Here is a 26,232-nt window from a genome sequence, read left to right on the forward strand (position 1 = left end):
AGCCATACCGTCTAGTCTTCCCGTCTGCGGCGGCATTCAGTGGAAAGTGCTGTCCCCTAGCGCCCGCCGGCTGCAACTGGCCCAGACTTTCCTGGGCACAGTTTTCCCTGGCCATATAAAACAGCCCAAGGAGGAGGCATCCTCGGAGCGAGGAGCGTCTTCTCCGTCCTCCTCCTCCTGCGATCCTGCACCTGCCTCGCCGGCTACTTCTTACTCCGCCTCCCTTTCCTTCTCCGTCGGCTAGTCCCGCGCCAGGTTTTCACTCTCGCCTCGCAGCGCCCCTCTCTCGCTGTCTCTCTTCTCCCCGACCCAAAGCGGATTTCGAAAGGTTGCCCGCAACAGGCGGAGGCGGGCTCCACACCCTGGACGGGTCCGGGAGGCGGCGGCAAATTGGGATCTGAAAGCGGGCAAGAAGGCGATGGCGAGGAGGAGGTGACTTTCCAGCCGCGCTCCGGATCCCGGGTCGCGTCGCCACCCGGAGCGCCCAGAGTGCCAAAGGCGGACTTCCCAAGGTGAGTGGCACAAGGAGGCGACTTGGGGAAGGGCTAGTCCTCAAGGCGCTCTCACCAGGAGTCCGTCCTAAGCAAGCAAGGGGGGCGGGAAGCATGCATAGGATCGGGTTGCGAGAGCTATGAGCTAAGCAGCCGTCCCCACCCCACCCCCACCGGCTCGCGGTTCAAATCCTGCCCCGGCCGCTCTCTTCTTTCTGCAATATAGTGTTTAATGAGGGGGGGGGCGAAGTGCTTTGGACCCCGTACACACTGGCTGTCCACAACGTGTGCCTCATCCTGTCATACAAGTTCCCGACCCAATCGAGGGATTTCTGACTTTGGCCGAGGTAGGACCGAGGTTTCCCGTCCTCCAAGATCGGTTGCTTCCCCTGACTTGGAGCATGAGCAGATTTATTTTATTTTATTTTATTTATTATTATTATTATTATTTAAAGCAAAGCAGGTCCTTGACTCTCATGTGTGCACGAAGGCTGGGGAAACCTGTGTTGCTGGACTCCAAATGTTGCTGGACTACAGTTCCCATCATATCCGACCATTGACCAGTCCACCATCCTCTGCAGGGCCACAAGCTCCGCAGCTGGTGGCTGCAATTCAGAAAAGCCACCTTTCGAAAGCAGGAATGGGGAAGAGCCCGTGGAAGTGGAGGAAAGGGTTCTGCATAAGCAGGCAGGCAGGGCAGCAGAGTTTTGGCTCTCAGCAATAGGGGAAGCTTCCTAAGTGTGTTTCACAATGGGCCAGGCTGCGTTGGAAGGTGGTAGGCATCCCTTCAGGATTGTATTTGTTTATTTATATTAAATTGCTATCCCGCCTTCCTCCCAAATATATTTAAAGAGGGGCTAGAAAACTAGCTCTCAGAGATGCTGCGGCTGCATCCTGCATTGCAGGTGAGCCCTGGGGTTGGGCTGGATGGCCTCCCAAGGTCTCTTCCAGCTCCATGATTCGATGACTCTGTTCACTGAGTTAGTGTGGCCATTAAAGGAAGGACTTGGGCTCCCATGCAGTGAAATGGGCGGGAGGGCCTCCAAACCCAGCAACGCTGGCATATTACCACAGTTTTGAAGTCAGTGTGGGTATGCATAATTCCTTTGGAAAGAGGATTGGGCAGGAGGGTTCGAAGACCTTTAAGTCCAGAGTCTAAGATGACCTAAATGTACCACTTCACTGTCATGGTGGTTGTTGTTGTTGTTGTTGTTGTCGCCGTTAAATTCTGTGATGGGGATTGCGTTCGTTGAACGTAACAGGGAAACGTCATTCAAAGGAGACTGGGATTTACTGTATTATCTTTCTGGCCAAAAGGAAGCTGAACGTAATACAAATTGGGGTGGGGGTAGGGTCCTCTGTGTTCTCACAGCTGAGTCACTGGGCCAGGAAGCAATCAAAAGCAACAACTTGTCCATTTCAGCCAGCAGTGCTACAAAGTGCCTAGTCAAGAGTGGAGCATCCGTCACCTCCTTTAGATATTGCCAGAAGAGAATTATGCTACTGTGGAGGAGCCAGTGGGACTTCTTCAAAGTTTCATTCACTTATTGATGGGAGGGGGCAGTTTATAGATTACATTGAAGCACCAGCACAAGTCTTTTCCCAACTTCTGTTGTTCTTTCAAATATCTCCTTGGACATGACTTGCTTTGTGTACAAATCAGTCAGCATCACTGTTTGTGTATAGCACCTCCCTCGTCCTATTGTGCAGCGGTCCATCTAACTAGGAAGGCAAATTGTACCTGCAGGAAGTCCCACTGGAATCTAAGGCGATGTCTCAGGATTGTGAGGTGTGAATATCAGTTTTTCTCTAGTTTAGCGATAGAGCATCTCATTTGTGTGCAGAACGTCCCAGGTTCAATCCGAAGTAGAACTGGGAGTGCTCCATTCTGAAATCCTGGAAAGCTGCTGCGAATCAGTGAAAACAGTACTGAGCTGGACAGACCCGTGTGTAAGGCAGTATCCTGTGTTCCTTTGGGAGAACCAACGTGGTGTAGCGGTTAACAGCATTGAACTGGGACATGGGATACCAGGGTTCAGAAAATCCCTACACAAACCTCTGACGAATCACTGGGAATGTATTTATTTTATATATGTTTATGCTGATACCCCACTTTGCTCCAAGAAGCCTACTGTCTTCTCACAACAACCCTGCAAGGTTGGCTGGTCTTCGAAAGAATGACTGACCCAGTGGTTAGCTGCAGACTGAAATGTGCAGATAGATGTACATTTATATTCAGATGTTCATGCGGGCCCTGTCCAGAAGTGTCTTTTTTGAAGAAGAAGATTAAGATACAGCTCCCCTTATAGTTCCACTCATTATTGCACATGGCAACAACTGGATCGGGGCCAAGATGCTCCTGCCAAGGATTGAGCAAGGTAGCATTCAGGATTTCTTCCAGGTTGGCAAAGTGAAGCATATCATTGAATTTAGGTTGATTTCTAACCTTGTCAGTATGAAGCATGCATTTGAAAATGTTCCTGTATCATATCACAAAAAGGCTGCCTGGATCAACGATACAGGTCACTTACCTAGGAACCATCCCCTGTGAATGTGCAATATTTCTTATGGGCATGCTAGCCCACCATTCCTGGTAGTTTGGTTTCCCATGGACAGAACATGAAAGTCTGACTGTCGTCACCACTAGGGACTAAGCTGTCAGCAAGAACATTCAGACACTCCTCAGCTTCTCCAAGGAGCACTTCTGCAGTGTGGGTGTTGGCAGGGTTCCAGCCTTAGCCAAGTGAGGCAGCAGGCAGGCATTCAGCTTTAAGGTTATGGATGCTGAGAAGGTGGTTCTAGTGTTTTGCAGATGCTAGTTTCATTCACTGCACTGCAGAACTGCATGGGGTGGAGGAAGAAGTCACTCTTTTCAGCCCAAACTTCATCTTAGTTAATGGAGACGCCAGAATCTTGCCTAGTCTGCTGGTGCTACATAACTAAGGCTGCAATCCTAATCTCAATTACCTGGGTGTAGGCCCCTACTGAATACAGTGGGACTTACTTATGAGTAGACATGTTTAGGACTGTTCTGTTACTCTATAAGAGTTAAAATATATATAGAGAGAGAGGTGTGTGTGTGTGTGTGTGTGCATGAGTGCCAGCTGAAGGTAACATTTCCTATTTCTGATCAAGAAGACTTCTAGTCTATAAAACCTTCTGCCACAATAAACATGTTAATCTTCAGTGTCCTGCAGTCTGTATAGGCAGAGGCATGACATATAAATAAGAGACTCTGGATAAAAATTATGCCAGTGATGGCAGCTGCAAAATTAGTGAGCAGACACAAAGTTGTTGTTTTTTTAATATAAATGTCTCCTAAACATAAATTATCATAAGAAGCCTCTCTGCTGGAGACTATGAAGATATTTTTAAACCATCAGCTGTGCAATGGGTTCTAATTTATTTACCACCAGCAGTGGCAGCACTTTTAAAAATCATTTTATCACTGGCAGCTACATACCTTGTGTTGTTTGATAAGAGATTGAGTGTTTTGGGGGGGGAGGCTCGTTTAATTTAATTGTACACAGGTTGTACAATGACAATAAAGATATTATTATTATTATTATTATCCACACGGTGTAGTAACTCCCAGAGTAAGCTGCATGCATTTCCATCTGTTTCATTTTTCTGGGGTCGCGGAGCTTCATAATAATGCGTTCAGCTCTCCCTGAAGATGTCGAGGCAAAGTAAACTTATAGCTTTTAAACTAAAGGAGAACCTGAGGTGTGATTCCCCCCACTTTTAAAATGACCTATTTTTGTCAAGTAAATCCCATCAATTTAGTTTCGGTAAGTATGATTTCTTCAGCATCCAAATATTTTCTGCATTCGTCTCAACGAACATGTGGAATTATCCTGCCATTTTAAAAGTTCCCCAGTGGTAAATTCTTCTTGCAGGCGCTTCCAAGTATTACTTTCACCATCCCACATGTAGTTGTTTTGTGCCTATTCATTTCTCAAAGTCTTCTACCTTTCACACTGAGTGTTGCATTAGCTTCGTAGAGGTTTCTTTTGTCATCGAAAGAAAATAATGTAAGCACTTACAAAACAGCTCCTTGGAAAACAACTACAGTTTTTCATAGACGAATAGTGTGGTGTAGTGCTTAAGAGTGGTAGACTCGTTATCTGGGGAACCGGGTTCGCGTCTCCGCTCCTCCACATGCAGCTGCTGGGTGACCTTGGGCTAGTCACACTTCTCTGAAGTCTCTCAGCCCCACTCACCTCACAGAGTGTTTGTTGTGGGGGAGGAAGGGAAAGGAGAATGGTAGCCACTTTGAGACTGCTTCGGGTAGTGATAAAGCAGGATATCAAATCCGGACTCCTCTTCTTCTTCTATAGACGAAGAGCAGAATACTAAGCACCAAGGAAAATCCAAAATGCTCTTGCTGCATCTTAATATTCTATATCTTCCATACCCTCCAACATGTCTCCGATGAAAATAGGGATGTCCTAAGGAAAAGCAGGACATTCCATTCCGGGGTCAAATCAGAAACTGGGACGGCTTCTGTAAATCCAGGATTGTCCCTGGAAAATAGGGACACTTGAAGGGTCTGGTGGTTCAATACACTGAAACAGTGTAAAAGATAACTATATATATATGAAGGGGGCTCTTTTAGTTCAGGAAATAAGGTCCAAGAACTCTCAGTTCTGCACACAAACCATATAAGTAATTGCAAAGCTAGCCATGCAGTTAGCACGATTTTTTTTTTAAGTAAGCTGCAAGCATAGGAACGTAAACTGGATTTGGTCCCTGATAGGGTTGCCACCTTTGTTCTGTACAAGACAGTGCGGGGGCTGTTCCCCCCCCCCATCTGCTGCTGAAGTAACTTCAAAGCAATCTATTACAATCTATTGCAGCCGAACAGAATGGCCCCTCTAGAATTTGTCACACATGCACATGCATACGCATGAATTTGTAAATCTGTCCATGCTTGGTTATCCAGAGCTTAAATGCATGACCTTTCACACACCCTTTCAAACACATGCATTTGGAGAGGATCCCTAATTTAGCATGGGGGGGGGGAGGAAGATGGAGAGAGAGAAGACCTTAAATACAGGACAAAACTGTTTCTGTAAATGATGTAGCATTTTACATTGAAATAAGGACAATCCTGTATTATACAGGACAGGTGACTTTAACCCTTTCCCCCTTGCTGTGACCCCAGTTTAGGTTGGAGGTCTCATGTCTTCTATTTGACGCATACCATTTGGCCATAAGTGGGTATGGCTCTCGATTCTAGTATTTTTATTTGGATTATTCAATACTTTTATAATACTTCAGTACTATTATTCAATACTATTGTAATACTTCTGTCCCACTTTTGAGTATTCAAAAGTGAAAACTCGACTCGGGGCAGTTTACAAAAAAAAACTGTTGTATTAGCTTGTGGTTTTAATACTTCAGTCATTAAATGTAGCCTTTGTTAACAGCAGTGGCACAACAAATATTAATTAGTTTGTTTAAATGAATAATTATAAACCACTGAAACATTTTATTTAAAAAAGCTATGTACAAAAAAAGTAATTAAAATATCATAAAGCCATAAAATACAGAATAAATGACTGCTGGGGGCTTGTCCACACTTGTCCCATGTCCCATGCTTAGAAAGTACAGATCTGAGCAGTTTTCTCAGAGCCAGTGTGGTGTAGTGGTTAAGAGTGGTAGACTCGTAATCTGGTGAACCGGGTTTGCGTCTCTGCTTCTCCACATGCAGCTGCTGGGTGACCTTGGGCTAGTCACACTTCTTTGAAGTCTCTCAGCCCCACTCACCTCACAGAGTGTTTGTTGTGGGGGAGGAAGGGAAAGGAGAATGTTAGCCGCTTTGAGACTCCTTTGGGTAGTGAAAAGCGGGATATCAAATCCAAACTCTTCTTCTTCTTCTTCTTCTTCTTCTTCTTCTTCTTCTTCTTCTTCTTCTTCTTCTTGCTCTGCACTCTCCATGCACAGGTCCAAGCAGTTTTGCCTCTGTCCTACCTCTTCCCCCTGGAAAACCTGGTCTTTAGAGATAAATTGGCAAACTGTGTAAAACCCAATTGTTGTTTGATCCGATTTAGCACTAAAAATCTGGTTTCCCCTGGGGAAAGCAGTGGGGGCAAACCGAGGTGTCAATAAGCCCTGTTTCAAACTAATTCTCTAAACCTGCTTGGTGAAACAATAATATCAATAGCGGAGAAGGGAGAAATGAACCATTTCCCAGCTCAGTACTGGGAATGCCAACATGGGGCTGCCAGCACCCCTTGCGATGTGGTCCCTGCTGCTGCATTGCCAGGGCAGGATGCAGTTTGATACCACCATTGCCCTGTCACCCGGAGCACCTGCCCTCTCTTGCTCCCCACCCCAGATTTGCAGCAGTAAATATTAGAGATCCTCAGGGTCTGTGAGGACAAACCAAGCCCAAGACATGGTGAGCTCACAGAACTGGCAGAAGCAACCATGGTGGTGGTTTCTTGAGCAACGCAAGGTTATTCTAAGGCTGGAGGACCAGAGAAGAGCAAGGTCACCTTCCTACAGGACCTATTAATATTCTGCAGCATGAAGGGTGGTTTGCGGCTGCTTTTTCTTTGAAATGGACACATTAATTGACTGATTAAGCAAAAGATCCACATGTCTGTCATAGATGCTTTAGCTGAGATTCCTGCATTGCAGGGGGGTTGGACTAGATGAACCTTGGATCCCTTCCAACTCGTAAGATTCTATGATTCTATGTAAAGAGTTGGGGGGTCCATTCATCTGAAATTGTTAGATCTTCTCTGAACTCCCGTGATACAAAAGGCATCATCACTCGTAGGAGAACACTGAACTTCCGTGGGAATATGAGCTACGATTGCCTTGGCAACCTGAAGGCTTTCAAGAGATTATAAATCAACATGACAATAGCATGACAGTGAAGGTTTTATAATAATTATATCCAATTTTGTTTTCTTGGATGGAAAATGGCTCATTTGGTTTGGGGGGGGTGGAATCACCAGGATGTTGGCAACCTAGGCACTACAGATCCTCCTAGTGTCCGTATTTTCGAGTGATGGTCCCAGATTTGGGGGGACCAGTCTAGCTTCTCTGGGGAGGGAGTTTCGAAGTCTGGGGGCAGCCACTGAAAAGGCCCTCTCCCACATCCCTATGAAGCATGCCTGTGAGGGTGGTGGAACCAAGAGAAGGGCCTCCTCTGAAGATTTCAGAATCTGGGCAGGTTCATATGAGGGAATATGATCTTTCAGAGAGCTCGGACATAAGCCATGTAGAGCTTTATAGGTCATAACCAGCACTTTGAATTGTGTCAGAAACAGACTGGTGGCCCATGGAACTGTTGAAGCAAGGGCGTTGTAGTCTTGCTTGCTTGCTTGCTTGATTGATTGGCAGTGCCTGCAAACCCTCTTTTGGTCTGCCCACATCTTTACCTGCTCCATACCTGACATCAGGTGTGGGGCAGGTGAGCCTGGCCTGGCCAAAACAGCCTCACAGGCCAAATGGGAAAGCCAGGAAGGTGAAATTAGGCCCAGAGACTGGAGATTCCCTTGCACTACTATATAAGAAGGGCCAGATCTCCTAGTAGGGCTGGGAGAGATTTTGTGTCTCATACCTGGAGAACTGTTGCCAATCAGTTTAGACAGCACTGAAGTAGTTGAATTGTTGGTCTTACTTGGTATAAAGTAGCTACCTAAGTGCAAGCTCCAACAGACTTGTGTATTATAGCCATTTTAGTAGTCTTTGTTCCACAATTTTAATGAGCCCAAGATAACGTCAATGGTGTTCCCAGGAGCAGCTCTGGCTACAAGCATATTTTAGGCATCAGAAACAGAGAGCCGTGAACTACCTGATAGCCCCAACCTTTCATACAGACATTGTTGACATTTGGCAAATAGTGGCCACCAGAGATGCAAATTTGAATAAAATATTGGGGGGGGGGGCGTAGGCAAGCCCCGCACCACATAACCAATCACATGATGCGGTACATGCACACCATTTGAATGGCAATGCCCATCAATTTGTGGGGGAGGGTAGCCCCCTCAAATATTATATTGGGAGCCCCGAAGGGACATCAGCCCCTAGGAGTTGGCTCCTATGATGTCCACTGCCCTGAAGACGTGAGCCAGTAGATTACTGGCAAGTACTCATAAAAGATGCAAGAGGAAAGGCTTACAAGAAGCTGTTTAGATAAACTTTGCTAATTTGAGATTTCTGCTCTGCCTGCCAATTATTGTAATGGCTGCGGGAGGGATACCAATTACCACCTCTGCACGCTACTTTGGCAGAAAATGGGGACATTTCTTCAGAGTGGTTCCCTGACATCTAAGAGGCGGTACCACAATTAGCTAGCAGGATATAAGGGGTGAAGGCAGAGGGAGCTTTGGCTGTTTAGTGACAGACGCCAACCCACAAAGGAAACGAAACAGATATATATACAGACTGATAGGATTCAACCATGTTGGTAATGTGGCCAGCTCCTACTTTGGAATTTGAATCCTAATCCTAGAGAAAATGGAAGGTAGCCAAGTCAAAGGAATTATGGCAATCATATCTCATGAATGTCCTAGTTTTTGAAAAGCCTTCGGATCAATGAGCAGGCTCACTGACTTAGTGCTATGTTGCATGCATCCCTTGGTATAAGTGTAAGGGCTCAAGCCCTTCTAGCTATGCATAGAATTCAGAACCACTGAAATATGCTTTTTAACCCCTTTACCTCTTTACTTCAACCAACCCTTTCTCTCTTACTGCCTTCTGCTTTACTATTGTTGCTCTCTTTTGTTTCCTTTCACTTTCCTATGCTATAAGCTGTTGTTTGAAAGCAGTGGTTCATTTTGTGAGGAATACCCAAGGTGTTTTGACCATTAGACTTTGCTTGGAGACAGAGGGTCTTCTTCTGGTATACGAAAATCAAATCCCTGGCTGGCAGTGGTTGGAGTTGATGGGGGTCTCACTTCCACAGCCCCAGTGTTTGTGCCACTCAGGGTGGACGTTGAGTGGGGCAGGGGAAAATATCAATTCATTGTGCGGGCTCTCAGGTTGGTACAGCAAAGAAGCCCAGATCAGACCCATTGGATGACTCTGCTACACTGCCTTCCTGACACACACACACACACCCAACATCCCATTTCTGGGTTTCCCACTGGTTGCTGTAAGGGGGAACCTCACTGGATGCAACCGCCACCTGCCTCCCATTTGGGCAGGCGCAATGAGGTGCTTGTCACTGGTGGGACTTCAATGCCACCAGCAGTGTGCCCTGATGGTGGAGTCTGGCAGAACCAGGCACCTCCACCCCATCCAAACCCACTGCAGCATGATGGGTCAGGAGTTCAGATTGTTATGCCCTGGTACTTTTGTTTAGTGGATTGATTGATTGATTGATTGATTGATTTATAGCATTAAAAACAGGAAAATTGAGAACCATCTTTTATTCCTTCCCTCCCCCATTTCTCATCCAATCCCCAAAAGCTTCACGTTATTAATGTCTACAGTGTGGAAATTATTTTTCCCCCCTCAACCACGGTTCCACACAAAATAACTGGTGGCAATTGTGATCCAAATAATTTTCTTTTGGCTACCCAGGTGTAGCCAGCACAATGATCTCCAGATGTTGTTGGATTACAACTCCATCCAGCATGGCAAATGGTCAAGGATAACGGGAATTATAGCCTACAGTGATGGAAATTATATTCCACCTTGGCTACCATTTTGCTTAAGATTCAACACTGAAGGCCACTCAGCACACTTCAATTTGACTGTCTAAACAGAAGATTTAAGTGTCAGCTGTCACGATGCTTTCCTCCTGTGGAATGTTTCTTCCCCTTCCTCTCCCTGCTAAATCACACGCAGAGAGAAAGGGGCTGACATTTAGTAACTTGAGCTTATTATTAGGAATCTCCAGCTGCTGAAATCTGTGTGAAACATCATCCAGAGTCTGACAACCTGAAATACAAAAAGCCTCAAGGCAACAAGACAATTTTCTTTACTTTGTCACATCACTATGAGGAAATGATGGCATTAATGTAACCTTTTTTCAAGGCAGCAATATTATTGAAGAAGTATATAACTGAGGCGAGCACTGGTGTTAAAAAGAAAGTCTCAGGGGCAAGAACTTTTCATTAAAGGAAGAAAAGGTATTCCACCACTCACAATGTTAGCCTTAGCTGCCTTTAAACATTTCTTTTGTTCTGGCATTGCTTTTTTTTAGAGCTCGATTACACAGGAGAACTAATTAATTTAACTCATGCAATTGATAATTTTTCTATATTCATTGAAATCAGTCTTCCCAGCTGTGTATCTCCTTAATATTAGTTGAAATTCAGGGGCTATAACTGAGCGATAGAATCCATGTCTAGTATGGAGCCAAAGGAGGGAAGAACAAACTCGGGCTCCAAATTGTTAGGCTTATAAGGTTCTTATAATAACCAGCTGGGATGAGAACAGGCTGCTCACAGTTCAAAAACAGGCCCTGGGGGTCCCTGAGAAATAGCCTGGTGACCTGACATTTCCTGGGAGTGGCTTCAACATAGCCAGAGCTTGCTGACCTTACAGAGTGGAGCCTCAGCCTTCCGAGGCCTATTGGGAATGTGTTGGTTTCTTGTCACTTGTGCTAGTTGGGGTCTAGTTTAGGCTTCCTCAAACTCGGCCCTCCAGATGTTTTTGGCCTACAACTCCCATGATCCCTAGCTAGCAGGACCAATGGTCAGGGATGATGGGAATTGTAGTCTCAAAACATCTGGAGGGCCGAGGTTGAGGAAGCCTGGTCTAGTTGATATCATCAATGCCAGAGCAGACAGTTCTGCTGCTCCTCCTTACAGCAGTTGGGTCTGAAAGAGTCAGTCAGGGGTGAGGAGAGCTCACCAGTTGGTGAAAGCAGCAGTGACTTGAGATGGTGATTTCTCAGGAGAAACATCTGGCATACATGTGTTAACTCAGGATGCGCCCCAGATGTTGTTGAACTCCAACTCCCATCATGCTTGACCATTGGCATGCTACCTGGGGCTGTTGGGAGTTGGAGTTCAACAACAGTTGGCCCAGAGGGTTATACAAGGTTGGTTCTCCATTTTTCACACTTATTGTGCAATCCTTGAGAATGTGTATTTTGCTGACAAAGCAGGCTTAATAGCTGAAAGTCTGGATGGTTGCAATGACCATTCCCCACATCAAATGGGGTGCGCATTTTGCGTGGTCGCGCGCAGCCGCCTACATCCCAGAGCAGCTCCTGGTAGTTCGGGCTGGCTTCACCTTCCCAGGTTGGATACCTGTGACCACGCAAATCAGGGGAGTCCTGCTAAGAATAGCTTTCCACACCTGGCTGAATTGCAGAAGGCCTCTGAGGCACTAGAGAGGCAAAATACACACCATGCTGAAGAACCTGCCTTTTCTTCTGCTTTTCAGTCAGCTAATACCAAGATGGTCTTGTTATAGCATCCCTGGTGAAAGCCCTTTCTAAAAATTTTAAAAAAGAAGTTTAATGAAGGTAAGGAAACAATGCAATGCAGGAAGGCAGCACATTCAAATTTTTATATTCATTGAGGAAAGAATTGCCCACTGCTAGGAAACGAACAAGAATCCATTTTATAAAACATCTTTAGGCCAGGAGCGTTTCTAGCCCCTTGGCTGCCCGGGGCGGTAAGCCAAGAGGCACCCCTGGGGGCGGGGCATCGCGGCGTGTGCGTGCATCATGACGTCATGACGCACATGCACAGCGCGCCGCCCCACCCCCAGGGATGCCAGGCGGCGGCTCCTGCCTCCGAAAGGGGAGAAAAAAGGAAGCAAAGTGGGCGCTTCAACCCGCCCCCCCGCCCCCTTGCTCCGCCCCTGCTTTAGGCTGCAATACTATACTGTGTTTGCACGGTAGCTGCCTTGGGCTACTGATTACAGTACTTATCTCTCCTTTTTAAAAATAAATAATTTTTATTAAGTTTTACAGTTTTATATTCATCACAATAATATTATGTCAAAGAAAAAGAAGACAGTTCCCAAACTCCCCCACCCCACCTCCCATGACTTCCCTCAACTTCCTCTTCTGGTTCTTTACACATTAACTTCTCCTGCTTATTTTATTATACCTTAATATTGCATTCTGTAAATTGAATGTTGTTATATTCTTATCATTTTTGTACCATAATTGTTTTCAAATTGCCCCTTACACTTTGTTATTTTCCTATTATTATATCTTTATCTCTATGTTTGTTTTGTTAATTTTTTTAATATATTTATTAAATTTTATAAAACAAATACAACATAATCCAGCATGATCATCACATTGAATCACATTGAATCAAACCTACAATAAAAACCTAACTATAACAACATCAAAAACAAAAACATAAACATAAAAATCTTATTACTTGTACCTAATAATTGTCCCTCACATTGTATACAGACTTCCTCCTATCTCCTATTCCCGCATTCCTTGTCTATCATCTTTAGTAATTTCTAAACATCTTGCAAAATCTTATTTACTATAAAAATTACCTAATTCAGGGGTGGCCAACTCCCAAGAGACTGTGATCTACTCACAGAGGTGTTTAAAAAAAAAAAAGTGGCAGTGATCTACCCCCTTTTGGGGTTTTTTCAGGGAGGAGGTAAAATGTTGGGCTTTTTTTAGGGGAGCCACAGTTGTTCAGCTTATTTGGGGGGAGCCAATGATCTACCAGTGATCTACCACAGATGTCCAGCGATCTACTGGTAGATCACGATCTACCTGTTGGACATACCTGACCTAATTATTTAATCTTAACTATTTTTCTTAACTCATATTCATCTATCTTAAACACTTAACCTTACTCTAAATCTACAGTCTAGCCTTCCTTCCTAGTTATATCTAATTATCAATCATACAATAATTTTTTTAATACAATTTAAATTTCTTCCAATCTTCTTCCACCGCGTCGTCCCTCTGGTCACGAAGTTTCCCGGTCATCTCAGCAATCTCCATATAGTCCATCATTTTCATCTGCCATTCTTCAATCATTGGTAATTCTTCTGTCTTCCAGTTTTTAGCTATCAAAATTCTTTATCTCTATATTTGTTTTGTTAATAGTAAGTGTTTACTCAAACCCTGCTAGTGAGTCGACTTCTTTACAGTGTTTCTGTAAATACAACATAAATGGTTCCCAGTCTTTTTTAAAGTTTCCATTGTCCGTATCTCTAAGTTTTCTAGTTAGCTTCGCCATTTCAGCATACTCAATCAGTTTTTCTGATTTAAACCCGCCCCCCCACTTGTCCACTATTTTTTGGAAGCAGGCCTGGCAACCCTACCTGTGAATGCAGAATGGTTTGCTAGGCAAAATTTTTTTAAAAAATGGGGGGGGGGGGTCCCTTGGGAACTTGGTCATTGAGAGAACTTTAGTCTTATTTTAAGGCCAGAGTGTGAGGTTTGGTTTCAAAGCACATGTTCCTGTGACATTTCACAGCTGAGAGATGTGATTCACTAACCCCCACAAGCCCAATGTGCAGCATGTATCCAGCACTAATAAGACAACTTGCTTTTCCTTGGGGCACAGAGTCACTGTCCTACAAACAACCTACTCTTTGGCATTCTTTGACTGGTGAGATAATGGGCTGCAAAAACGGACTTGCTCAGTTTCTGCATTCTTGGAGATGACATTTAGCATGTCTAAGAAAATTTCGACTAAAAAAGGAGGGGACTCATAATATACAGAAGAGGGCTGAAGTGATGTGGCATATCGAGGAAGATTATTGGATTCGGGGCAGTAGTTGTGGCACACGTGTGCACACACAGTAGATCTGAGCATTTCCAGTACTCAGGAAGGTCGGGCTACTGGCCAGGCTGAGCAGGACACACACACATTTTTAACCTGTCCCGTCCCGTCCCGTCCATCCCCCATCCGTCCCGGCAACTTGTATCAGAAGACTTTTGTGTCAAACATTTTTTAAAGAAAATAGCTGTGCACACAGATAAACAAATGTATGCCTGCAATGGACCTTAGGTTTCTGGGAATCAAGGTAGGTTAAGGAGTTCTAATTTAGGGATGGGGACAACAGTACAGATACAGCCTATCAGCATGGATGGAAAAGATTGAGACAGAGTTCAGTGTTTATGTGTGGATGGACGTGCATGAAAGCACACATGGAAAAATGGGATCTTTGTAACCCATTTGTGCATCAACACTCAGGTGTGTACACAGCCATAGTCCCAGCTTATCCAGTTCTATTTCTTTTTACTGAAAGAAAACAACAAGCTTCTGATCTTTGAACAGGGCAGTTATAAAAATTTTATAACAGAAGCAGACTGGGGCCTGGATTGTTTGTTTCCTCCCCCCCCCCCCAAAAAAAAGAAAACTGCACCAAGAGGTGTTGGGTTGGGAACTTATCCATCCACCAACATGTTACAACTTTTGGAAGTACCTAAATTTTTGCATCAGCACTACTGTATTGCATAGCTGTCATACATATGCTCAAAATGCTCAAACAAGCATTAAAAACAACAACAAAGGCAATATTCTGCCCAAGTTAAGCACATTATGCCCCATTAATTCTCACTTAATGGACCATAGGCTAAAAATCTGAACCCACTTACCTGGCAGTAAATCCCATTAATCTCCATGGAACTTGCTTCTGAGTAGGCATAGGTGGAGCAGCACTGGAAAATGTACATCTCTGGGTTTAATAGGCATAAATTAACAAGTTAATACAATTCCCAGTCCTCCTCACCTAGTCAGTCTCTAAAGACTCCCCCTTTAATGGCCGTTTAAGCCATTGTGAACACAGTTATTCTTTCTTCTTCACTTCCTTCATTGTAACACACACAACTTTTAGCTCAGCCTCCAAAGTGAAGGCTCAGGTAAGCTGATATTTGGGAACTGTGTGGTTGACAAAGTGGACCTTGCAGCTTGGAAGATTAACTGTTTCCAGAAGGGCTTATTATTGCAGCAAGTTGCTTTCGGCCGTAAAGACCATGCCCATGATTTATTTGCTTGTTTGCACCATATTAAAAGGATGATTCATAATGTTTAACTTGCTAGAGGTGGTTGTGGCTAAAGGTTGCTGCGCTTTTCAAAAAATTAAGCGCTTCTAGGAAAAGTGACTGTACAGATTGTGCCATCTTACCGACGAGCCTGCTCATTGATCTGTGCTGGCTGTGAGTGCTCTTGCACTGAAATTTGCCGTAACAAGAGAAAGTTTGAGGCTACAGTTTCTGCTTGTCTTAGTTTTATGCTGTTCTGCTCATCCGTGCCATTTCTCTGAGTACAGTCATTAATTTCTGAAGAGAGAATTGCCAGTGCTGAAACAATGTTTGGTGGAAGAGGTTGGCTGTAGATATTCTGGGGTGGTCCAAAGATGTCCTCTGTGAAACTTCAGATGGGGTTTCCTATTGGTTCACATCTTCCAAGGCATTCAAAATAGATTCTGGGCATACAGAGATCCCATCCCCTACCTCGAGCCATTTAGAGTCTAAATCAAATCCAAAGAAAGGCCATTGCCCCATTCAGTTTGATGGTGATAAATAGCATGATCCTAGGCATGTTCACTGTGAAGTAAGTCCCAAATTCCATAGGGCTTAATCTCAGGCAAATACCTTTTAGGTATTCATTTCCAAAATTTCTAATGACTAGCCTTCCCAAGGTGGGTTATATTAATGCCTTCCCAAGGTGGGTTATACACACACACACACACACACACACAACCACCCTCAAGGCAGTTTTGAAACTGCCTCTGTGGGAAGACATGCTGCAATATTGTGAAAGCAGAGTTGAAAATGTCTCCGCTGAGAAATAAACTTGTGTTCCTTGCAAATACACAAAAAGTAATTCATGTGTTTTTGTTTTTTTTTTAAATGTGTGCATACAGTTTTGGGGGTGCAACTGCAATCTGAAATTTCAGGTTGTGTAAGGCAGAGCTTACAGTTCAGCTGAGCTTTGCCCTTATTTGTCCTCTCTGGTTTGATTACTGAGTTCTGTCTCCCTTTCGCACAGTTAGGACAAATAAAGGCTGTTGGATAGGGTTCTTTGTTTTTTTTAACAAGCTTTTTTGGGCGGGGAAACAGTCAGTGCAGAAAATGGAAGGGGAAGCTTCAGTAGAATGACTAAGAATTAAATGTAATGACTAAGAATTAAATGTATGCATGTTCCATGGGAAACAGAGGTGTGTGGGTGTGTGGGTGTTTAGGGCATGTGACAGTGTGGAGCTAGGCCTGCCCACTACTGGAACATACCGGTAGTCTCTGACAGCTTTCTGCCAGAGTAATGCAGTCCTTGGTTCTCAAAAGGTTCCCAAGCCTGGTCGACACCGATTGTCAGTGCTCTCCACAGTCTCAAGCAGAGGTTCTTCCCATCGCCTATTTCATGATCGTTTTAACTAGAAGAACCTTCTCTATGCAATGCATTTGCTTTATCACTGAGGTAGGGTCCTCCTGAGAGCTCACAAACAGGGCATAAAAATTATGACTGCCGCCACCCCCCTGACCATTTGCCTCAGCACTTGCTACACAGAGGTTTGAATGTGGACATTCCATTTAACAATCATAGCTCATAACTATGGATGAATGTCTTTGTATATAAATATGTCTATTTTTAAGAGTCATTTAAGCTGCTAGGAAGCATAACCACAGCAAATGTTTTTAATCGTTTCCTGCCACACATCTTATAGCACTTTGTGAGAGCTGAGTTCCTGCTGGGAAGGGAGATAGGAAGAAGACCCCCACCTAACCCTCAGTCAGCTGATCAGTGATGTCATACATAACTGTGTCAGGCATTGACTTGGTAGTGCATACAATACAAAGTGCAGAATCTCTGCAGCTACATTCCACAGCTGCTAATACTGTCTGGGGTATCCCGCCTCCCACCTCCTCCTCCTCAGCTTTTGGGCTGCTCATGCTAATTTTTGCCACATAATTTCACATTCTGATGCAACAAGCAAGGATTCAGTTCACGAATCAAGCTGTCTTGACTTGGTTCTTTTTTGAAAGACAGAATAACATGTTGTAAATAAAATCAATGCATATAGAAAGCAGAAGCCAGAAGACCCCTTTTAACAGAAAAATCATAACCAAGATGTAAATATTGACTAATGAAAAACAGTGTGTTTTTCAGTGTGGGTACCTTGAACAAATTTGGTACAATTAGCTCTGGGTTAATTATTTCCCTCAAAACTGAATATGTCAGAAATAAGCGTGGAATGCTTTTTATGAATGAGAACTCTGTGTGTTTGTGTGCAATAGAACTCATAGAGCTCTAGATCTGAGTATTTAAATAATTATAATGCTACTGTTAGGTGACGAGGCAGAAGTTGGTTCCAATTTCTTTATTTTTTGCCTCATTTACTGCATACTTCTCATTCAGTTCTTTGATTTTATTCAAAATATGGGTATAGATTTTAGAAGAACAGACAGCAGCAAGATTTTTAAGCGTGAGATTTAAATAGTGTGGGAGACAGAGCATGGGAAATTTGTTTAGGAAATGTAGGTCAGATCTGAGAAACATAGATGGTATTCACCTAAGTAATTGTGTAAGTGAAAAGACTTCTGTTTGCACAACAGAACTTCTGCCCTGTCCTCTCCACATGCATGCCTCATGTGGTCCTCAAATCTGCTCTAGAGGTTTGGTGGAACCCCCAGAACAGATGTAGGGGCTGCAAAGGGGAAGAAGAAGGGTAGAAGTCCCATTGTGGAAGCACACAAGGAGCTACTTAGCACAACCCATAGCCAATTAAAGAACTTGATAAAATCCAAGTTAAAAAGGAGTTTGTTGCAAGATCAAGTAGTTCAGGACCATGGAGAGCAACCCAAATCAATACTTGAAGCAGCCTTCTGCAATCCGGTGGCCTTCAGGTTTTGGGACTACAACTCCCATCAGCCGCAGCCCATTGTGTTCAATGGTCGGGGTGATGGGAGTTGTAGTTCAACAACATCTACAGGGCAGCAATGAAGGAAAGTCCAATTTGAACAACAGAAGAGAAGACCCGTAAGTCTTTTTATTTATTTCACAAAACTGTAAAAAAAAAGACCTCAAATTGGTTTACAAAGAGTAACTAAACATTATGTTAGCCATGCCTTCAAATGCATGCTTAAAAAAAACCACACAGACACACACACACACAAATTGCCACTGTGGGGGCCCGGTCCAGACTAGGAGTTCCTTATGTGGGATGAAGAGGGTGGCATTCAAGTAAATGAGATTTTCCCCCCAATGCAGATTGTAGGTGTGGGAATGCAATCCAGATTGGGATCATAGCAGGGTACAAATGATTAAACCCCATCCTGCCACCCACACTAGACTCCCTGTCTGAATTAGGCCCCCACACTGTCATTTGGTGTTTTAAAAAGATCCTGAACTTAAAAGCACAGCTGCATAACTCATGCAATACTTGCTTTCCTCCTACAAATCCAGAATTACATGTTTAAAGCAAATACTTAGAAAAGTGGGCACGTAAGTAATATATTCATTTGTCTGTACAAGATCCATATTAGCCTACCAGCTGGAATGGTTCACCTATATCAATTACATAAAACACACAGGGGAATGATGTGTGACCATCATGCTACCTTGTTTTCCTTTTCCAGATCTCAGTAGTGCTCAATGTGTAAAATATTCAGTGCTAGGAATCTATGCCCTCTGAGCTGGAAGCCTTGTCCCATGACCCCAGATATATAAGTGTTGTTCTAACAACTCATAGGTAGGCGAAAAGCACTCTACACCTGTTCAGAGGCACAATTCCATTTTATCAGTATATAGATTCAGAGAAAAAACACCATTAATGAATAATTTGGAAGACTGAGGTCCCACCTTTTTAAAATGATTCCTGCAGCCTATCACTGGTGAGTCACAGAAAAGTAAGCAGTCAAGCTGATTCTCCCTGCTGTTCTTCCTGTGAAATATGGTATAGTGGTTAAGAGCGGTAGACTCGTAATCTGGTGAACGGAGTTCGCGTCTCCGCTCCTCCACATGCAGCTGCTGGGTGACCTTGGGCTAGTCACACTTCTTTGAAGTTTCTCAGCCCCACTCACCTCACAGAGTGTTTGTTGTGGGGGAGGAAGGGAAGGGAGAATGTTAGCCACTTTGAGACTCCTTTGGATAGTGATAAAGCGGGATATCAAATACAAACTCCTCCTCCTCCTCCTCATGTGACCAGAATATGTTCCTTTGGATGGGAACTAACCCCTAGAAAGTGTAAATTCCAATATACTGTTGTAAAATACAAAATAGTAGGGTTCTAGAACATTTGCAGGGAAGAAAGCCTTATTGCTTTTCTTTAGGATGAACTATTACTTAAAGTACACAAACGATCCATTTCATGTTTGACTCCTTATAATGAAAAAAATTCAGTGCTTCCTGGTTTATGGGTAGACTACAAGCAACTCTCTGATTTAAGGTCTGACCCTCTGCACATTCAAACATTCCCACACTTTGTCAAATGCAATTTATCCTTTTTATTTATAAAATGTGGTGCTTCCTAAAGACAGTGCTTCCCTGGGGGGGAAAGCAGAATGATTCTGAATGTGCTGAACTTCAATGAATCTCAGAGGCTTCTTTTTTAAACAGTACGCTCCTTGGGGCGTTCTTGAGGTTTGCTCCATTTCGCTTTGAATGCTTGTTGCATGGAACCTTTCTTTGGGGGAATAGCTGAATCCACAACCTATAGAAATATAGCCATGTATCAGGACATGGGCGTGCCCTGACCCCGGAGCATAGAAGTTGTCAGGTGGAAATTCAGTCCATGCACCACCAGTATCTAGCTCAGGCACTGCAGGTCTGCCTGACCATCAATGAAATCTCCTAGCAGCTATAGGCCAGAACAAGTCAGGTGATGCGTCCTGGCCTCATTGTGCTTTTTGGCCTTCAGGAGCTGCCTGTCTTCGTACCTTCACCCCCTAACCACACAGTTGTGCAAAGCCTGATATAATTATTTCCTTCACATGAAGCATGTTGTTATTAATATAATAATATAGTGACATTCAGATATCTAAATATCTGGTGTTTCCTGCTTGGCAGGGGATTGGACTGGATGGCCCTTGTGGTCTCTTCCAACTCTATGATTCTATGAAATGGCTATCACATGGAAGATGGTGCAAGCTTGTTTTTTTCCTGCTCTGAAGGGTAGGACCCGAACCAACGGCTTCAGATTGCAAGAAAGGAGATCCTGACTTAACATCAGGAAGACCTTTCTAACATAAATGAGACTCTCCACAAGCTGGCCTTTCATTTCTCTTGCAGCCCAACAGGTTCCTATATCTCAAGCTATAAAGAAGCTGAAAGTCTAAACATCTTGTTACAAATGATCATCCAAAGTCATGTACAAAGACCAATAGTTAGTGAAAGAATAGTTCTAAGAACACGATTAAAGCTTTAGTGCTTGTTAGTGAACTCTCACAGCAGTGGTCTGCATCCAACAAGGAAAGCAGCAAAGTCACAGGCAAAAAACGTACATATGGCTGTGTGTTCTGCAAAGACTTAATCAGTGGGATACATGGCATGTTCGTAATAATTAGAGCACACCTCATAAGCTCTGAAAACAGGGATGGGCTGTGTACATAAAAATAAATTTTTGAGATGAAAAATCATTAAACCTTTGCTTGACAGCATCTTATTATGTTCAAAAGATTGACACCTGAATGTGAAAAAATGCTATGAAAAGCTAGCGTGCTTTAGCTTAAGTATGGCTTTCCTGAAACATTTTACCTCTTGAAGTAAGTCAATTAATTTGCTTGTAATACCACAGATTTTGTGTAGCCGTGAAGAATGAAGTTCAGATTTGACTCTGCTATGAATGTATTAAACATCAGATTAATCTGAGACAGAACTTACTTGCAGAAATCTCTAAATGCAGACACAACCTAAAGTTTTTAGGAGAAGCTTCCCATTTTATTTTATTATTTTTGGAATCCCTATTAATGGTTTGTCATCATGCATAGTTTGTTCTGCAGATGCGTGAAGCAGTGCCTTCTCTGTTGTGGCACCCCGGTTGTGAAATGTGCTACTTACAGAATCCCACCTGTTTGCATCACTCCTTAATTGTAGGTGCCTAAGCAATCCTTTCTGTTCCACCAAGCCTTCTGCAGTGGGTCCCTAATGAGGTCTTTGGTTGTTTCATAATTTAGTCTGGGTGTTCAATTTGTATCTTGTTTTAAATATTGCATTTTTTTTTAAGTGCTTTGGGTATTCTTTAAAACAAATAAAGAAAAGCCATCTTTAATACTTTATAAATAAACCAATAAATTTGGAAGATCTGCTATTAAGAAACATCCTTTTATCTTCCAGGAGCAAGCAGCAAACTGGAGGAGAAAGCAAACCAGATCTGGGAAGAAATGTGACATTAGGATTTTGTATTCCAACTCCGAAGTATCCTTGGTGATCTTCCAGAATGGAGGAACTTTAAAGCTTGGCACTAACAGCACCTAGGAGGCACCGAGCAGTTTGTATTGGTCTGAAAAGATGAACCACACCAACTTCACACCAGAAGCTGACGTGGCTGTCCGATCCAAAACTGTCGCCGAAAACATGCTTATTACCGTGTCTCTGTCCATAATTACAACCTTGACAATGCTGCTGAACTCTTCCGTCATTTCGGCAATCTGCCTGACGAAGAAGCTGCGCCAGCCTGCCAACTACTTGATATGCTCGCTGGCTGTTACGGACCTGCTTGTGGCTGTTTTGGTCATGCCTTTGAGTATCACATACATCGTGATGGAAAGATGGACTTTGGGATACTTCCTGTGCGAGATATGGCTGAGCATAGACATGACCTGCTGCACATGCTCGATCCTTCACCTTTGCGTCATCGCGCTGGATCGATACTGGGCGATTACAAATGCGATAGAGTATGCCAGGAAGAGGACGGCCAAGAGAGCTGGAGTTATGATTGGCACTGTGTGGACAATATCCACGTGCATTTCCATGCCTCCTTTGTTTTGGAGAAACCACAGCGCCGACACCAATTCCAGCGAGTGTCAGATTCAACACAACCACGTCATCTACACCATTTACTCCACATTTGGGGCGTTTTATATCCCTTTGACCCTCATATTGATTCTCTATTACAGAATCTACCATGCGGCAAAGAGCCTTTACCAAAAACGAGGGTCGAGCCGGCACCTCAGCAGCAGGAGCACCGACAGCCAAAATTCGTTTGCGAGTTGCAAGCTCACGCACACCTTCTGCGTCTCAGACTTCTCCACATCAGACCCGACCATGGAATTTGATAGAATGCATGCTTCAGTGAGGACTTCTCCCTTTGACAACGACCTGGATTTGGTTGGAGACCGTCAACAGATTTCCAGCGTGAGGGAGCGAAAGGCTGCACGCATCCTGGGCCTCATTTTAGGTGCCTTCATTTTGTCTTGGCTGCCATTTTTTATCAAGGAGCTCGCTGTGGGCCTTCAGCTTAGCACCGTATCGGCGGAAGTGGCTCACTTTCTGACATGGCTGGGTTATGTGAATTCTCTTATCAATCCTCTCTTGTACACTAGTTTTAATGAAGATTTTAAACTTGCCTTTAAAAAACTCATTAGATGTTGGGAACAGTCTTAAAAATGATTATGGACAGCTACCACGTGACTTATTGGCCTTAAATATGAGCTGTGGGGGAGGGAGGGGATATCTGAAACTGGAAACCTGTTTGAGTTTATTTATTTATTAGCTTCGCTTGGAGGTTTTTTGCTCATAAAAAAGGGCTTTGTTTTGCTTGTCTTTTTAACTTAATTGCTCCTTAGCTTGTAAATCTGTACTGCTGTTTTCTACCTCTCTGTACCATGAGCATATGAGTTTCTATACTATGAGTTTGAAATACGTTTAATTACACAGGCCTCTTCCCCCCCCCCTTATTTTTAAGACGACACATGCAAAATAAAGAGCCCCGTTCAAAAGTTGTGTTGCTGCCACTTCTAATAAATGAGTAGCCCTATCCCCCCCCCTCCCAGGTACACTGACACTTCAGCATAGCAGCCATTATGTACAACAGGGGGCCTAGTACACAGACCCACTCCTCGTTCTTGCTCAAAATAACGCAGCGTGAATGTGATCTGGTGCCTCTCCCTGTAAATATTGGCTGACATGCCATGGCATGTGTATCTATACACACACACCAAGAACCTGTTACGGAAATTACCGGGTCGAGAAGGCTCAGCTCCCGGTCCTACGGAGGAAGCCCGTGGTTCGCTGCGGAGGCAATGGAGACCAGCCGGAGATTGGAGCAAAAGCAAAGGAGTTTATTGCGCAACAAGGTTCAGGAGGATCCGAACCCCGAACAAAGGGTGTCCTGGACTTTTAAAAGTTCCCGCGATAGCCCAGAATACATAGCGAAATACATCACAGAAACGTCAGAGATGGGAGGGGAGAGAGGAGGTTACAGTAAAATTTACATAGGGGAAAAACAAGTTTTGCATATCAGGAAGGATGGCAGGAACCGGTGAATGGATCCAGGGTGGGTGCAATACACATTGAAGGTTTCTTCTGCGTCAGGACAATAGAAAGCTCCTAGGAGGATGTCTGCTGCCATGGTAGCTGATGGATGGGTGCTTGACTGGATTATCGGGAGGGGGCATCTCCTCCTGCGGACGTGACTCGCTGCTTAGGGGATTATGAAAGCCACTGAGTGGAGAGTCCAAAAATTATGCAGTATCGAAATAATATACTTCCGATGATCGGAGGATGGCGGGGACCGAGGGGTTAGAAAGGTTATTTTACAAGGAGCAAATAGACACCCGAACCAGGCAAATCGGACACTGCGTTCAGGAGTTGTGGATTTTTACAATAATAAATATTTCGAGCTGTCAAAATGGGGCCACCCAGCGTCTAAATTGTCCATTTGATACATTGTTGCAAGTTATAATTAATAGTTTCCTCAACTGGTTACATTTTAGTTTCGATTCCATTGTTCTCCCAGCAGGGAGCCTGTCAAAACCCACTTAGTGTTCAGTCAAGCGTGAAGGTGATGATTGAATCATAGTAGCTGACCTGAACGTTCCATTTTGCAGGCTGAGCTGAATGCATGCTCCTGATTGGCCGGCTTGCCGTTCATTGAGAAAATGGACGATACGAGGAGCGCTTGACAGGAGGCTTCTCGGAGGGTTTTCGGGGCGCAGATCGGAACATTTTGGGGATGCCCTTTATCGCGAGGGCTTGTGTGGTGCTTGTGCGACTTATGTGAAGGGGTACCCGCTCATCGTCGGGGGGGGGGGGAAAGGAAGAAAAGAGGCTTCCAGGTCCCGCATTTGGCAGCGCGGGAGTCCCGCGAGGAGGCTGCGCGGTGGGGGAAGGTGGTGGCTGGAATTTTTCCCTAACAAACCAAATAGGGGACGGAAATGAACCCACTTCTAAAGCACAGCTGTGCCTATGAGAGAGAATACCCTATAATTTCTTTAAAAAATTATAACTATACAGACAGGCATGCTGTATATGTGGTCATATCCAAAGTAGTGGTAGTCAGCCTCTTCGTGCAAAAACTTTCACCTGTGCAATGGAACTTCCTGTCCGGACTGGCCCCAGGTTTTTTGGGGGGGGCCCTTAGCCCTCCTGTTCCTCTTTGACCCCCCCTCCCTCTTGGTCCCAACCTTGTGACCAAACTTTATACAGGCAGGAGAGAGTTTTAGGACATGATAACTGTACATTGATCAACATGTTCACATGCAGTGCTATTTTTCTAGAAAAAGAGGTGCCAAAACTCACCATGAATGCCTCGCTTGTTCTCTTAGAATGCCAATGGCACACACCTGAGAGGTACCGGAACTTAGTTCTGGTGAGTTCCAGCTGAAAAAATCCCTGTCTACACAGAAATAAACCCCGCTGTATATCAAGGGCCTGATGAGCAGGTACAAGATTGCAGCCGAAATTTGTTAGTCTTGCAGGTGCTATGCAGGACTGTTCACAAGAAACCTAAAAAGTTTCTAGCTGTTTGGGGAAAGAGTATCCCCTCCACCCCAGGCTCTTCACTTCCACATCTTCTTTTCAAGAATGTGAAGTAAGGTGAAAGGATATTATTGGCTTAGGCGCTCAAAGACCAGGGTCCAAATCGCCACTCAGTCATGAAGTTGACTGGGTAACCTAGGGCTAGTCACTGTCTCTCAGCTGAACCTACCTCACAGGGTTGTTGCAAGAATCAAATGGGGGAAGAGAAGAAGCATGAATGCAACCTTGAGTTCCTTGGAGGAAAGTTGGGGCATCAGTATAATAAGGAGCAAATAACTAAGTCTGTCTCTACCCCGCAGGTCCCAAAAGCCTAATAATGGTCCCACTAAATCCAGCAAGGCCATAACAAGCTGGGAAAAATAATTTAATCCTAGAATTTAAAGAGACACACCTTTGAAGAGATGCACATAATTGGGTGCATAACAAGCAGAAACTAAACAGGAGAGTTCTCCTGGCCCATGAGGCTGCAAACCTATGCATATTACCATAGCTGTCAACCTTCCCTTTTTTTGCAGTGGGAAACGGCGCTGGAATAAGGGAATTTCCCGCAAAAAATGGGAAAGTTGACAGCTATGCATATTACCTGCCAGTGAGCCTCATTCAACACAGTGGGAGTTACTTCTAATTCAATATGCATTGGATTATGTAATGATAGGTAAAGGTAAAGGGACCCCTGACCATTAGGTCCAATTGTGTCTGACTCTGGGGTTGCGGCACTCATCTCGCATTACTGGCCGAAGGAGCCGGTGTACAGCTTCCGGGTCATGTGGCCAGCATGACAAAGCTGCTTCTGGTGAACCAGAGCAGCGCATGGAAACACCGTTTACCTTCCCGCCGGAGCGGTACCTATTTATCTACTTGCACTTTTGACGTAATTTCGAACAGCTAGGTGGGCAGGAGCTGGGACT

General features: G+C 44.2%; 1 protein-coding gene across 1 annotated transcript; it reads left to right on the plus strand.

Moving 5' to 3' along the window:
* Window positions 1-387: 387 nt before the first annotated feature.
* On the plus strand, window positions 388-23,265 carry HTR1E (5-hydroxytryptamine receptor 1E). The gene is made up of 2 exons (XM_033143365.1): window positions 388-512; window positions 21,680-23,265. The coding sequence occupies exon 2, from the start codon at window positions 21,854-21,856 to the stop codon at window positions 22,946-22,948; it is 1,095 nt and encodes a 364-aa protein (XP_032999256.1). The 5' UTR covers window positions 388-512; window positions 21,680-21,853; the 3' UTR covers window positions 22,949-23,265.
* Window positions 23,266-26,232: the final 2,967 nt, after the last annotated feature.

Source organism: Lacerta agilis, chromosome 3 (genome assembly GCF_009819535.1).
Source record: "Lacerta agilis isolate rLacAgi1 chromosome 3, rLacAgi1.pri, whole genome shotgun sequence".
Lineage (NCBI taxonomy): Eukaryota > Metazoa > Chordata > Lepidosauria > Squamata > Lacertidae > Lacerta > Lacerta agilis.

What these genes read in the sequence shown, in the direction of transcription:
- HTR1E (XM_033143365.1), top strand. Translation starts at nt 21,854, where the DNA reads ATGAACCACACCAACTTCACACCAGAAGCTGACGTGGCTGTCCGATCC.